Below are 15,678 nucleotides of genomic sequence, written 5' to 3'. Positions count from 1 at the left end.
GAGGTAATGCAACGGAAAGATAGTGATGAAGCTCATTGGTTATTCCCCAATTTGCAACAATGGCAATCGCAATGAGGTGAGGCATCGCCATCTGTGAACTCTATAGCATGGACTAGTGGTTCTCAACTAGTTTTACCTGGGGACCCAAATTTGACAATGACAATTAAGTAACAACCCAATATTATGGACTGTTGATGATTACATTTTGTCTAAAGTTTAGACAACCACAGTAAATTTTACTGCATAAAAAGATTATGGATATACTGACAAGATACATGTCCCTCCACCCTAATGCCATGTTCAAAACCACTGGGAACTTGGGAAAAAAATAGCTTTGACTGGGAAAACATTTTTGGAACGGTCATCCAACTCGGAAATACAACTCAGGAACTCGGCCTCTTTCTAGAGCTCCAACTTCCCGACTTGAAGATCACTGACATGAATATTTTACTTTGTATTCTTTAGAGTTCCCAGTTGTCATGAATGCACCATATCAATGGGAGTCTTTGTCTACAAAGCGGCATGGTGGGCTGTCTAGCTCCAACCTATCCTTTCGTTGGATTGCTGGATACATTTAATTATTGTAATCCTTTTTAATATTCGATGAAGGTTGTTGACACCAACCGCCTGTATTCAATCGAAACAACTCCGATATAAAGTGTTTTTTCTCAAAGTTGCCGGGATGTCGTGTGTCCTACTTTTATCAGTACACTTACAATTTAGGCATTACGAAACTTAAAATCAGTCAAATAAATGTCACGTAGCAAATAAGCCATTCATTTCTTGGTTGACCAAATTCAACACTCATTGGCATCCATACAAAAACTAACATGCACAGGTAGCTTTCTTTTTGAAGTGATTTGTTTGTCAATAAGATGAAAATATCTTGACTGGTTAAGTTCATGCCACATTTAAAGGTAATTCATTTTTACCGTTTAAATTACATCTTTATTATTAGGCCCATAAAAAAATCAATAGAGACCCACAAATGTCATGGTGTAATTCGCACTCTGGCAAGAACCCCTGACTCGCTGCATTTTTCTATTATCAAGACACCTGCTGGTAACTCTTAACTGGTTAGGACAGCTCATGAGGTGTCCTAAATAAATCAAATCAAATCAAATTTTATTTGTCACATACACATGGTTAGCAGATGTTAATGCGAGTGTAGCGAAATGCTTGTGCTTCTAGTTCCGACAATGCAGTAATAACCAACAAGTAATCTAACTAACAATTTCAAAACTACTGTCTTATACACAGTGTAAGGGGATAAACAATATGTACATAAAGATATATGAATGAGTGATGGTACAGAGCAGCATAGGCAAGATACAGTGGATGGTATCGAGTACAGTATATACATATGAGATGAGTATGTAAACAAAGTGGCATAGTTAAAGTGGCTAGTGATACATGTATTACATAAGGATGCAGTAGATGATATAGAGTACAGTATATACGTATGCATATGAGATGAATAATGTAGGGTATGTAAACATTATATTAGGTAGCATTGTTTAAAGTGGCTAGTGATATATTTTACATCATTTCCCATCAATTCCCATTATTAAAGTGGCTGGAGTTGAGTCAGTGTGTTGGCAGCAGCCACTCAATGTTAGTGGTGGCTGTTTAACAGTCTGATGGCCTTGAGATAGAAGCTGTTTTTCAGTCTCTCGGTCCCAGCTTTGATGCACCTGTACTGACCTCGCCTTCTGGATGATAGCGGGGTGAACAGGCAGTGGCTCGGGTGGTTGTTGTCCTTGATGATCTTTATGGCCTTCCTGTAACATCGGGTGGTGTAGGTGTCCTGGAGGGCAGGTAGTTTGCCCCCGGTGATGCGTTGTGCAGACCTCACTACCCTCTGGAGAGCCTTACGGTTGTGGGCGGAGCAGTTGCCGTACCAGGCGGTGATGCAGCCCGCCAGGATGCTCTCGATTGTGCATCTGTAGAAGTTTGTGAGTGCTTTTGGTGACAAGCCGAATTTCTTCAGCCTCCTGAGGTTGAAGAGGCGCTGCTGCGCCTTCTTCACGATGCTGTCTGTGTGAGTGGACCAATTCAGTTTGTCTGTGATGTGTACGCCGAGGAACTTAAAACTTGCTACCCTCTCCACTACTGTTCCATCGATGTGGATAGGGGGTGTTCCCTCTGCTGTTTCCTGAAGTCCACAATCATCTCCTTAGTTTTGTTGACGTTGAGTGTGAGGTTATTTTCCTGACACCACACTCCGAGGGCCCTCACCTCCTCCCTGTAGGCCGTCTCGTCGTTGTTGGTAATCAAGCCTACCACTGTTGTGTCGTCCGCAAACTTGATGATTGAGTTGGAGGCGTGCGTGGCCACGCAGTCGTGGGTGAACAGGGAGTACAGGAGAGGGCTCAGAACGCACCCTTGTGGGGCCCCAGTGTTGAGGATCAGCGGGGTGGAGATGTTGTTGCCTACCCTCACCACCTGGGGGCGGCCCGTTAGGAAGTCCAGTACCCAGTTGCACAGGGCGGGGTCGAGACCCAGGGTCTCGAGCTTGATGACGAGCTTGAAGGGTACTATGGTGTTGAATGCCGAGCTGTAGTCGATGAACAGCATTCTCACATAGGTATTCCTCTTGCCCAGATGGGTTAGGGCAGTGTGCAGTGTGGTTGAGATTGCATCGTCTGTGGACCTATTTGGGCGGTAAGCAAATTGGAGTGGGTCTAGGGTGTCAGGTAGGGTGGAGGTGATATGGTCCTTGACTAGTCTCTCAAAGCACTTCATGATGACGGAAGTGAGTGCTACGGGGCGGTAGTCGTTTAGCTCAGTTACCTTAGCTTTCTTGGGAACAGGAACAATGGTGGCCCTCTTGAAGCATGTGGGAACAGCAGACTGGTATAGGGATTGATTGAATATGTCCGTAAACACACCGGCCAGCTGGTCTGCGCATGCTCTAAGGGCGCGGCTGGGGATGCCGTCTGGGCCTGCAGCCTTGCGAGGGTTAACACGTTTAAATGTCTTACTCACCTCGGCTGCAGTGAAGGAGAGTCCGCATGTTTTCGTTGCAGGCCGTGTCAGTGGCACTGTATTGTCCTCAAAGCGGGCAAAAAGTTATTTAGTCTGCCTGGGAGCAAGACATCCTGGTCCGTGACTGGGCTGGTTTTCTTCTTGTAGTCCGTGATTGACTGTAGACCCTGCCACATACCTCTTGTGTCTGAGCCGTTGAATTGAGATTCTACTTTGTCTCTGTACTGGCGCTTAGCTTGTTTGATAGCCTTGCGGAGGGAATAGCTGCACTGTTTGTATTCGGTCATGTTACCAGTCCCCTTGCCCTGATTAAAAGCAGTGGTTCGCGCTTTCAGTTTCGCGCGAATGCTGCCATCAATCCACAGTTTCTGGTTAGGGAATGTTTTAATCGTTGCTATGGGAACGACATCTTCAACGCACGTTCTAATGAACTCGCTCACCGAAACAGCGTATTCGTCAATGTTGTTATCTGACGCAATACGAAACATCTCCCAGTCCACGTGATGGAAGCAGTCTTGGAGTGTGGAGTCAGCTTGGTCAGACCAGCGTTGAACAGACCTCAGCGTGGGAGCTTCTTTTTTTTAGTTTCTGTCTGTAGGCAAGGATCAACAAAATGGAGTCGTGGTCAGCTTTTCCGAAAGGAGGGCGGGGCAGGGCCTTACATGCGTCGCGGAAGTTAGAGTAACAATGATCCAAGGTTTTTCCACCCCTGGTTGCGCAATCGATATGCTGATAAAATTTAGGGAGTCTTGTTTTCAGATTAGCCTTGTTAAAATCCCCAACTACAATGAATGCAGCCTCCGGATAAATGGATTCCAGTTTGCAAAGAGTCAAATAAAGTTCGTTCAGAGCCATAGATGTGTCTGCTTGGGGGGGATATATACGGCTGTGATTATAATCGAAGAGAATTCTCTTGGTAGATAATGTGGTCGACATTTGATTGTGAGGAATTCTAAATCAGGTGAACAGAAGGATTTGAGTTCCTGTATGTTTCTTTCATCACACCATGTCTCGTTAGCCATAAGGCATACACCCGCCCCTCTTCTTACCAGAAAGATGTTTGTTTCTGTCGGCGCGATGCGTGGAGAAACCAGCTGGCTGCACCGCCTCCGATAGCGTCTCTCCAGTGAGCCATGTTTCCGTGAAGTAAAGAATGTTACAGTCTCTGATGTCCCTCTGGAATGCTACCCTTGCTTGGATTTCATCAACCTTGTTGTCAAGAGACTGGACATTGGCGAGAAGAATGCTAGGGAGTGGTGCACGATGTGCCCGTCTCCGGAGTCTGACCAGAAGACCGCCTCGTTTCCCTCTTTTACGGAGTCGTTTTTTTGGGGTCGCCGCATAGGATCCATTCCGTTGTCCTGGTTGAAAGGCAGAACACATACCTGTCAACTTGGTGCGACTCTTATGACCAATGAGGCTTCATGCATAGCATTTATTTTTTTATCTTAGGACCAATTTTCTTCTCTGAGAAGCTTTGTGGATATGGGCCCAGAATTCCATCAGTCCTGCAATAGTGGATTTCCTGTCAGCACTTTCAGAAGTACATTTGATCTGCACAGAAGAATGTCCAGGATGGTGAGAGTTGACAGTTGATTAAGAAATAGTATATTGGGTTATGTGTACGGGATCAGAGTTGATCAGAGTAGGTCAGTGTTGATCAGAGTAATTCAAAGTAGGTCAGAGTTTATCAGATTTGGTCAGAGTTAATCAGAGTTGGTCAGAGTAATTCAGAGTATGTCAGAGTTGATCAGATTTTGTCAGAGTTCATCAGCGTTGGTCAGAGTAATTCAGAGTTGGTCAGAGTTAATCAGATTTGGTCAGTTAATCAGAGTAGGTGAAAGTTGGTCAGGGTTGAACAGTAGACTGTTCACTGGGTGAGATCAATTAAAACCAGCAGGACGCAGGGCCTGAGTTGTGCACCTATGCACGAAAATATATTAGTCAACATTTTCAGAGAATTTAGAGAACGTTAGGGTCACTGTTTCTATGGGACATTTTGTCATCTTATGCATTATTACCTGTAATACATTTATATAGTTTCATAAGGAGCCATGAGCTATTATAAATACTTCTGGCATGTTTTACAATGCATATTATCACCAGTGTGCTTAATGAATACTATGGCATTCAGGGAACATTCTGTTGGTATTTCTTATAGAGACTGCTTTAGAATTACTTGAAGGACATTTCCGTGTTTTAGAGAGCATCATCATTTGGTTTATTTGAGTTTCATCATTTGGTTTAGTAGATTATGCAACATCTGTCCTCATTTATTCTCCTTCCATTCATCCCAGTCATAACACAGAAGACACTCCTCACCCCTAGTGGATACCATAAGTCATGACACAGAGGACACTCCTGACCCCTAGTGGATATCAGAAGTCATGACACAGAGGACACTCCTGACACCTAGTGGATACCATAAGTCATATACCAAGAAAACAGAACGTAATGTATGCGCTACTCTAGTCTAGAAATCTAGTAACGCTAATGCTGCCTCAGAAAACACCATCAATCTGAACCTCTTGTCACCCGAGTGTTATTTTTTTATCTTTCATCTGAAGATACTTTAGTCTGATGCTTAATGTCTGATATATCTGCATATCTAGGCGTGATCTTGATTGAAGGTTCATTACAAGACATGGGCAAACTTCGCTATCTAAGGTTACAGTCTGGATACAAGTCTAATAACTGTAACCTATAACACAGTTTTAAAATAATGCCCACTTCTTTTTAAGATGTGTTTTATATATAAATGGAGGGAATTTAATTTTCAAATTCCCTGACTTTATGGCTAAAGTATTTTGCCTGCACATCGGGAGGTGCCTTGAAGGTGTATTCAGTGAGTTCTGCGCAACAGACATAATGCATGTGACCTTTCTTTATTACTATTCAATTCAAATCAAATTCTATTTGTAAAATGCGCCGAATTCAAAATTCAACAGGTGTAGACTTTACGAGCCTTTCCCAACGATGCAGAGTTACAAATAAGAAATATAAATAATAAGAAAATAGTAATAAAATACACAAGAAGATACTGCTGCAAATGTTTACTTCTCCCTGCTTTCCGAGGAAGGCGTTCTGGACACCCGTTCAAACGTCCGAAGTCGTCATCTATTTCTAAGGATCAGGTCTTAATTTGCTACCAGTTGATTCATTTTTCTCAACAATGAAAATGAAATTCAATATAATGTAGTAGTAGTAGGTATTACCTGTGTAGACTATATTTACATAGTAGGCCTAATTATGCAGGTACAGTGTACACAATACATACATTTTACTACAAGGTTAGACTCCAATAACATTTTATAAATGTTCAAATAAACTCAATTCAACGGGAGGTGTAAACACAATTGATAAAGGTTTACTTGAAAATCCTATGCCCGAAAAATGGCTTTGGGTTGCACAAACTTCACACAGGTAACAAGAGCATACCGTGCTTTAAAATGCGCAAAAAAATGTATGTAGGCTTAGTGTCCTTATATTTAACGTATTGTCTTGTTTGATTATATTTGCGTAAAGAATAAAAAATACCACGTTATGTTACTATTTAATTAAATCATGACTAAATTATATATCGAAAGAACAATATTATTTATCTTTACCAATGGGCATACGCACTACACATAGGGCTACGTCGGTGAACATGCACATTTCATGAATTCTGTGAAGTGGCCTGAACAGGACTATTGACGTTTACAATAACAACCTTTGTAAAATGCTAGTTGTATTCCTAAAGTCATGCCATAAATGATGCATGCCGATAGGCCTCTCGTGGGGGACTCATGGGCCTGCACACTTTTGTTCCACTTAAACAGGCCATAACTAACCTGATTCAACTAATCAAGGGCTATAGGTGATTAGGTGATTTGTTAAATCAGGAATAGCCTATAGTTCATAGTGCTGGGCTAGAACAGTGGTCCCACTCCCCAAACAGTCCCTTCTCGAACAGGCAGGCGGGATGGAGGCTGCTCTCTCGCGTTTTCAACACAAGGTGGTGTTGTGGTATTTGAAACGAGATGAGAAGAAAATATTGACGCTCGCGACTGCTTGTGTCATTGCTTTGGAAAATACGAATTATTAGCAACACTTTATATAAAGTGTCCCTTTAACCATGTATAGGTTATAGAGTTCTACAATATGTGTAATCATAATATAATTATGCCTACGTGTGCGTCACGCCAGGTACGCGATCCTACATAAAATATTGATTTAACCAAACTGTCCAAATTCTGTTTCAATTTGTCAATTGATGGTTCTGTGACTGATATTGTATAGTAGGCTAGGTACAACCATAATAAGAACAAGAAAGTCATGGCATTAGTGTAACTTGTCAAATATTGAGTGTAAGCCAGTTATTAACGGATTTAAACGAGCGTCAGAGTAGGCCGCCTGCAATAATAATAGGATGTACAAATGGAGTCTGTTCAATTAATGGCTATAGCGTAACATATACTGGTATACATTAGAAAACCAATGAAAGTAGGCCTAACATTGATGATGATAATATGAATAGGCCTAGTTATTAACAGTATTATTCTTATATAATATGTATATGATGTATACAATAAGGTGCATTGTAAGATAACTAAGTGTGATAGATACATCGCCCTTATAAAGCAATGTGAGCATAATTTATTTCAGCATTTCTGCTTGTGTTAGGTTTGAATTAGTTATATTGTAGTTTTGGTTGCTATTCGTGATGGTATATTGATACAATGCCGCATATCGCTATATTAATTGTCCCAATTTAAAATGTTCCATTAAGATGGCCCATGCTATAGTGCATGGTCACGCAGACTACTTTTTTAATGTGCCACTAAAAGGAATGCTCAACTTTGAGCCAATAGGTAAACTGTATTAAATTGAACATTATTTTCTGTTTTTTTTTCCCAGACATAGACACACGTTTCACATTGCCTGTAGATAATAGGCCAGACCTTGATGCGCTGACACTAGTAGTCAGTCGCTTGAATAAGGGTATAACCTATTGCCCATATTTTGATAAAGGATTGGAAATATGAAATTATAGTTTAAGTTTGCAGTTGTCTAAAAAACACTATTTTGCTCAAAACATGTTTGTTTCCCCTTTAGTGTGTGCATGCCTACTTTACTGTATTTATACTTGGGATATCGCTTTTCAACAGTAGAAGTTCAAAAATCGCTGGAGGACGACTTTAATGCTTGTAATCGAATGGTTTTACGTTCTCACAAAATTAGGATGTTCATTTGCCTATAGCCTATGCATTTGCATATGCGTTCATGGCATTACCTGGACAACAATTTCCATACCAAAAGCATACATTCTGAAACATTAGAATTCAAAAAATGTGGCATCGTGAATATTTTTACCAATATGATATTCATATTACCCACCACGGCGTAGTGATCAGCTTAATATTTGAAGAGGAAATAAGCATACTCAACAATATACTATAGGCCTAGCTATTTTTGAAAATAAGAAAATAGTCTAATTTATGATCATTATTTGAAATACATTCAGATCAGTAGAGGAAGCATCCTAAACGTGTCTGCCTCGATACCGTTGAATAACTTCTTATTCATAGTACTTATATATTTTTTATTTTACCAAAATCCCAAAAAGGCACTAAAATAATTGCCATCCTTCTCCCTTGACATTGGGATCTTGCGCCTATGAGGGCAAGAATCAAAATAGTGTTTCTCTCCTCGCTACCCGTTGTGATCCTTTGGAAGACATAGACAAGCGAGTTTTGTTTTATTTTTGGCTCCAGGCAAGATAGAGGGGGAAACGAAAGAAAGACAGTCTTCTTGAAAGAACCGACACATCCCCTTTAGCTCTTTTGTGTCAAGTTTTTCCCTTTCAGTCGGAGTGTTCATCCGTATGATTCTCAACTTATTGTCATTACTTATTTATTAATTGATGCCTCCTGGGTAAAATAGAGCGATTGACTCGCCCCGAGGCACTTTACAAGCCTATAGCAAAAAAAATGGCAGGACAGTGTGGTCCTATAACATAGTATCTTCGAGCGAATCTCGGGCCAATTGAACTTCACATTAACAAAACAGCCATAGCCTATACATCTACTGTTGTTTATCCGGTAAAATGAGCGTTTTTTCTTCGCCCACGGAAACGGGTGGCCTTGTTCTCAATAACTTCGTGTGAATGCTGAAGGGGTGAAGGAAAGGAAACACAAGCAGGGAAGAACTGTTACACGTCACCCTCATTGACATTTTAGGAATAAAAGTTCCGCCTTGCCTGCAGCTACAGCCTCGCTGGAGCCGGTCTTCCTCTGCTGCATATTGCCTTTGTTCATTATGGCAATTATTTTACTCAAATGTAAGCCCTGCCTGAATGGTACGGCCGGTCAAAGCCGCATCTAGACTTTGGAGCGGGCTGCAATTCGCCCACATTAGTTTCCTATTTTCTAAAAGTCTTCGTGATTGCAGCAATTGACATGGGCATTTATTAGGTTTTGAAAAATATTCCCTCTCTGTGCCCAATTGAGGAATGACAAGAAGCCTGTATTTATGTGTCGAATCACACACGTCTGCCTAACACCATGGCTTATCCACAACGTAGGTGTCACCTGGCTAATTATAGTCGATAATGACATTCCATCGAATCGTTTACAGGCAATTTAGCACTAGACTCAATCTCTAATTTACCGGAATGTTTAAATCCGCACAACTGGTAGTTGTACATGTTGCACCCCCCTGAGCTTTTCTGGCGCCAACAAAATCTGGGTGAGTTATTTCAACAGCTGTAGAAATACATTCCGCGTTTTGCTCAGCGAAATGACATTTGACAGGTCTAATTCATAGCTGGAACACTTACACTGCGATGTTCAAGAAACTGCTGCTCTTTCACAATTACAAAAATCTGGGTGAAGGACATTATAAGCTGGCTACCCCACAGTGCTTACACAGAAAAAGAATGCATGCCATTTGCTTGTATTCGGTCTTTGCATAGTCGCCTGTGTGTGCATTTATTTGAAAAGTTCCTGCATTTTTTACTTAAAAAGGCTTCATTTTGAATTAGGCTACTTTGCCACAATGATAGGCTTAAGTCCTACTTTCGATTGTACGTACAATAAACCATAGCATTCAGAGCACACATTTTTAATAAACCTAGGTTTTGTTGATGAAGTTCATGGACAGAAAAATGTAATAACATTTAAGAGTAGATTGTTCTGAAATATAGCCCACTGGGCACAGACGTCAATTCAACGTCTTCCACGTTGGTTCCACATTCATTTAAATGACCTGGAAACAATGTTGATTCAACCAGTGCGTGCCCAGTAGGAGACTACTCTTCCTCACATTTGCCTGCACGTTAGTTATTTTCCATATATATATATATATAAAAGTAATTTCTCTGACTGTTAGTTATTTTCCCCCTGTATGTCAGTTATTTCCATTACATATACGTTATTTTCCCTGCATGTTAGTTATTTCCATTACATATAAGTTATTTTCCCTGTATGTTAGTTATTTTTCCCTACATAAATGTAATTTCCCTGCATGTTAGTTATTTTCCCTACATATAACTAATTTCCCCTGCATTTGAATTATTTCCCCTATTACAAATAGTCTTTCAATAGCCTATAGTTTTCCAACCACTGTCTACACTCATTGAACTCGATATTTTCTGACGTCGAAACCACATCATTATGGTTACTAAATGTTCCCTTAAATCAACGACTTGTAACAAAACTCTGGTGCAACGTTAGGCCTACATATCATATAGGCTATTCTAGTCATGTGTACTGTCAGTCAACACGAAGAACTGCTCAATGAAAAAGAATAAACAATTTATTGTTAATTTATGTCACAAATATATTCAATATAAATGAGGATATTTTTCAAATATACAATATTTTACAGTACACAAATCCCTTCTGAAGGGAATCATTCAAACAACAGACAGTGCTGTTATAATATATAAAAAATGCTGTGGTTCTTCTAATTTAACAAAGAGCGTTCATTGACTTTGGATTCAGTAAGCCACTATTTTATGCATTGACAAAAATGCACATGAAAAGTATAGCATCTTAGTCTGTAGTGACAACAGTCCACATTAGTGATGAAAGCCCAACCTACCTTTGGGTCTTATGTGTGTTGGTGCAAAACCCCATGCTGGTGCGTAGAACGTTGGGATGGTCTAACTTTAACTTTTGGGTGGACTCAGGTAGCCAGTGAGAGTTTTAGTGACCCAATAATCAACCGTGGCATCAAACTAATGGCAAAGTAGATGTATATACTTGACATACCGAGGAAAACATAGCACTACTACAAGGCAGTCCTTACTCATGACTATCCAGTCAAAATATTTAACACCAGATAGTATTTTGGCGATGTGGTTCTATGTTGAAGCACTTCATAGTCTAAATGGCACAAAATAGGTCCTTCCTTCAGGCGAGGTGATACATGCTGTATCCGACATGAGCTGCATACAGTCCCATGGGAGACACTGGCAGGGAGTGCCTCTGAAAGTGGTGCGACCCTCCATAAGACGAGGGGACGTGCGCACCGAACGGAAAGGAAATCCCGAACGCTGGAGGCAGCATTGGCTTGGCTGCCATTTTCAGTTTTTCCAGTTCTGCCTCCTGGAGCCTCTTAGATTTGGCTCGTCTGTTCTGAAACCATATTTTCACCTGCGTCTCCGTCAGGTTGAGCGAACTGGAAAACTCTGCGCGCTCGGCGATGGAGAGGTACTGCTTCTGTCGAAACTTCCTCTCCAAAGCCAGGAGCTGGGACGTGGTGAAAGGGGTCCGGGGCTTTCTGTTGGTCTTGTGCTTTCTCAGTGGACAGGAGGGGGGACTTAGCCTTCCTGCAATAACCAAGACAGAAAACATCGTTAAAACCCATGCTTTCAAGGTGACGGAAATGTACACAATGTGTTGTTTTGATATACAGATTTAATAATAAACACTTTATGGAACTGCAGCGTGATTTTAACATAGGAATTCGTTAAAGCAGATACATTCGAAAATACCCAATTATTGTGTGCTTAAACTGCAATGATACAGGCCAAACTAAAATCAAACTCAATACAACATTGCTATAAATAATGCAACACGTTTCACCCAATTGCATCCTGTAAAGCTCTATGGGCTATAGCAGTTGATTTTACGCACACATTATGGAAGGATAAATAGAAAGAGACCGCTTACGTGGAGGAGTAGGCGAAAAGCGAGGGCTCTGTATCCAAGAATTTCGGTCTTGACTTTCTGGACTCTCGGGTTTAACCAATGCGTCCTCTTGCATGTTCATGTCGCCTACTGAGAACAGCGACCCGATGGCCAGGGAGGGGGCCGAGTTATCCAGTCTCGAAAGCGAGCCCATCCTTGAGCCTAGCGTCAGGGATGACCCCGACATGGATGATCTTTCTGGAGATGAAAAGTCTCTGCTCGGTTTCCTGTCGGCCATCAGAGCCTCGACGCTGAAGGGAAGAATCGCTACTTTGGGCTTTATCCCTTTCTCCTCTGCCACCCTGCTCAAATTGGTCTGCATCTCTCCTGTGCCAACGAGACCCGAACGTGAGGGAATGTCTTCTGTTTTCAAGCCACCGGATAAAGCTGACATGGCAACAGTTGGGGCCATACAGATTCGGCCGTTACTTGGGGGTAAACAATCGAAGAATTTAAAAGTTGAGTCACAGAAATTGCTGGATTACTCCTATGCTAGTGGCATCCTCATGTTTATCTGAACACTCTGGCGAGCACTGCTATAAGGCAGGCGTATGGACGCCACTGTCCAATCAGATGTGAGGTGGGTGGGACGTAGAGAAGCCATTCGATTAGGAAGGAATCTCAGCTAAAACTGATGTGATGCTTGGTTATTTGATTGGTAGGGGAAAATAAAAAATTTAGGCTACATTTTACAACTTAAAGTAAACAAAACTTGTGCAAATACTTAATTTGGAATGGTATAACATAAACTGGGGGGAAAAATACTTTTCAATACTATAATTTTTCAATACGATCATTTATATTACAATTTTGAATATTCTTAATATTATTGATGTTATTATTATGGCAGTGGTGGTGGTACTCTTATAATATCGGTAACTGTGGTTATTCCTGCTTGCGCTGTCAGAAAAATAGGCCCATCAGAGGACGCTATAAGTTTCATGTTTTATTGAACTTATTATCAAATCGTTATACAGGCTGATGTAGTCTATATCGGTTTTTATACTATTTACTTATCTCATGTCTTGTACGTCTTTATTATGCTATTATGTTCAACAGTTAAAGTGAAATAGAAACTCTCGAATGTTGGCCAACATTTACTGCCTTCCTTTATGTGATCGGCCTCTTGCTAAGCAATTTTTATTGATGGCCGCAGGGCTCTAATCATATTGAAACAATCATATATTACTGGTATCTTTCCCTTTGACTACAACCATTAAGGTAAAAAATTATGTGGAGTCAAGGAAGGTGGTGGAGGCAACCGTGGAGCCTATATTCAATTTAAGCGAAGGCTGTCATTGATTTACCTGTCTACTCTGCGTATACTTGAATAGTCCTATTCTAATAGATATGTGTGTATCATGTTGTTTTTTTATATAGCGAGATATAGGGCCAACGCTTACTCAGTTGTTTGTTCTCTATTATTTCGCTGAAATGGATTAATTACCTATATTCCTCATTGACGCACGCACAGTGTCGTGCAGTTATAACTCTATAGAGTAGGGTATTCTTTCTCTTCATTTTTTCTTCACTAAAATGAAGCACAGCTCATGCAATCTTAATTGTGTACGAAAATCACGAATTTAACTATTACCATTTCGTGCAGTCTATTTAGCTATCTGGAAAGCGTCTGCGTCGCTAATTGCTAAGTATAAACAATCTGTCACGATTTGTCAGTCCCTCTAATAGGCAGACAAGTTATGTTGTTTTTAGGCGCCAGCTTCGGCATGATCAGAGGGTTTGACTTTAGGGAGACTATTGAAAGTCTTTAACCCGCATCAAGAGCGCAACCCGCCTCCTCCTTGCCCGCCCTAGCCTTGGGACATTACTATTCAGCCCGAAAAATTAGCTTTCTCAGCCGATCGCACGCCATTCCCAACTATTTAAACGGGTCGCTATAGCTAGTGTAATAATAGGCTACTCAGAAGAAAAGGTCAATGCTTCCCAATCCCACTACTTATTTTCAGAGAGTCCCTTGCTGAAAAGGATTCCTAGGAAGCAACGTATCTAGGTTTCCCTACAGTGGTTAGTAGGCCTAACGGGAACATGGTGATTTAGCTCTGAAGCTGTCTCAAGTCCTGAGAGTAAATTCTTGTTCTATCTTGCGTAACTACACCATTCAAAGTGACATGATTTAGGAATGACAGTTGAGGTAGCCTATCAATTATTTCTACTGTTGTTAGGTGTGTTATAACTGTAATATCTACCATCAACTGTAAATTGTTTCCACTTTTGTTTTGGGATCAATAGGTCATTCATTCCTTATATAACTAATACAATTACACGCAAATGTGTAATTTAACATTTCCTTCATTCTACATCCTATGCTCAGGGGGAAATACATCTGCAACTATGTATGTTTTTGGAAACACTTAAATCCATAACCAAGAATGAGTGGCACTGCGTGGTCACCGCGTGCTCTCTTTGAAGTCGCTGGGATCTCATGTTTTCCACGTCTGTTTGAAGTTGAGTCCTCCGACGAGCGCCTGCTCACGGCTCGCCCGCACTTCTCCATCTTCGAACACGCACTCGTAAAATGGTCCGCGCCAGTAAACACAAATAGGCACACATGATATACATTAACTCCTCTGGTCAACCGACTGCATCCGTTCTTGACGCTTTAATCGATGTATTTTAACAGGTCTGGGGACACAGAAAGAGAATGGAGCGACTTTGTATGTTAAATCTCCCCTTGATGTGCGCCAGAGTATTGTGTAAAGACGTTCTTCCTTGTTTACTTGAGTTTATTTGTGTTGTGAACAGAGGGATAGTGGTGGAGGAAAACAAATTTTGGGGGCAATTAGCATCCCAAACACTATGCCCTTTCAAAATAATAATTTGCCAGGGAAAAGAGGATTACCATACCGTTTCATTTAAATTCCAAGGCAACAAATGAGGGCTGAGCTGCGATACAAAACAACTGTAAGCCTCATCTGAGCTTTGTTTAACTTTCTAAGCTACCTTTGATTTGGAATCAAGAGGCAAGGAGGCAAGACAAAGAGACATTGTGGTCCCCTCTGAAAGTTGTCTTAACCCTTTTCATGCAAAGTGTGACAGTTTTGATTTAATACATAAAAGTCACTGTTGATGTCAAAAGGCATTTCAGGCAAAATATTTGCACTTGTTGAAAGAAAATGACTTTCATCTGGACATATTCAGGTTTTAAAACCAAACACTAAGTTGCTTGTGAACATTATAGCTTCTTTTTTTTAATTGCTGATGCTTGTGGAACTATTTGGCAGTGGCAGAATATCCTAATGTTATGGTGTTATTTTTCTGTGCATTTTTATAAAATAATCAATGAGTGCAAGTATATTTTATGCATTATAGCCATGCTTTATGGACACCAACCCCACATGACTTGTCTCACTGACTATCGAACTCTGGCAAACTTTTGGTCTGTCACATTCCATGATCAGGTCTCTTTAAGAAATCACTGAGTTTAGCACAGAATGGTATGCCTAATTTTGAGTGGCCTAAATTAATTTGATCACCACATTATGATGCACTTAAG

The 15,678-nt window shown here is 40.8% G+C and overlaps 1 protein-coding gene across 1 annotated transcript; it reads right to left on the bottom strand.

The window, feature by feature from the left end:
• Positions 1-10,767: 10,767 nt before the first annotated feature.
• Positions 10,768-12,678, bottom strand: LOC112255522 (homeobox protein XHOX-7.1). The gene is made up of 2 exons (XM_024428506.1): positions 12,147-12,678; positions 10,768-11,803 (listed from the first exon to the last, which is right to left on the bottom strand). The coding sequence occupies exons 1-2, from the start codon at positions 12,574-12,576 to the stop codon at positions 11,385-11,387; spliced, it is 849 nt and encodes a 282-aa protein (XP_024284274.1). The 5' UTR covers positions 12,577-12,678; the 3' UTR covers positions 10,768-11,384.
• Between the last annotated feature and the right edge of the window lie 3,000 nt (positions 12,679-15,678).

Source organism: Oncorhynchus tshawytscha, linkage group LG07 (genome assembly GCF_018296145.1).
Source record: "Oncorhynchus tshawytscha isolate Ot180627B linkage group LG07, Otsh_v2.0, whole genome shotgun sequence".
Lineage (NCBI taxonomy): Eukaryota > Metazoa > Chordata > Actinopteri > Salmoniformes > Salmonidae > Oncorhynchus > Oncorhynchus tshawytscha.
This window is presented reverse-complemented; position numbering and strand designations above follow the sequence as displayed.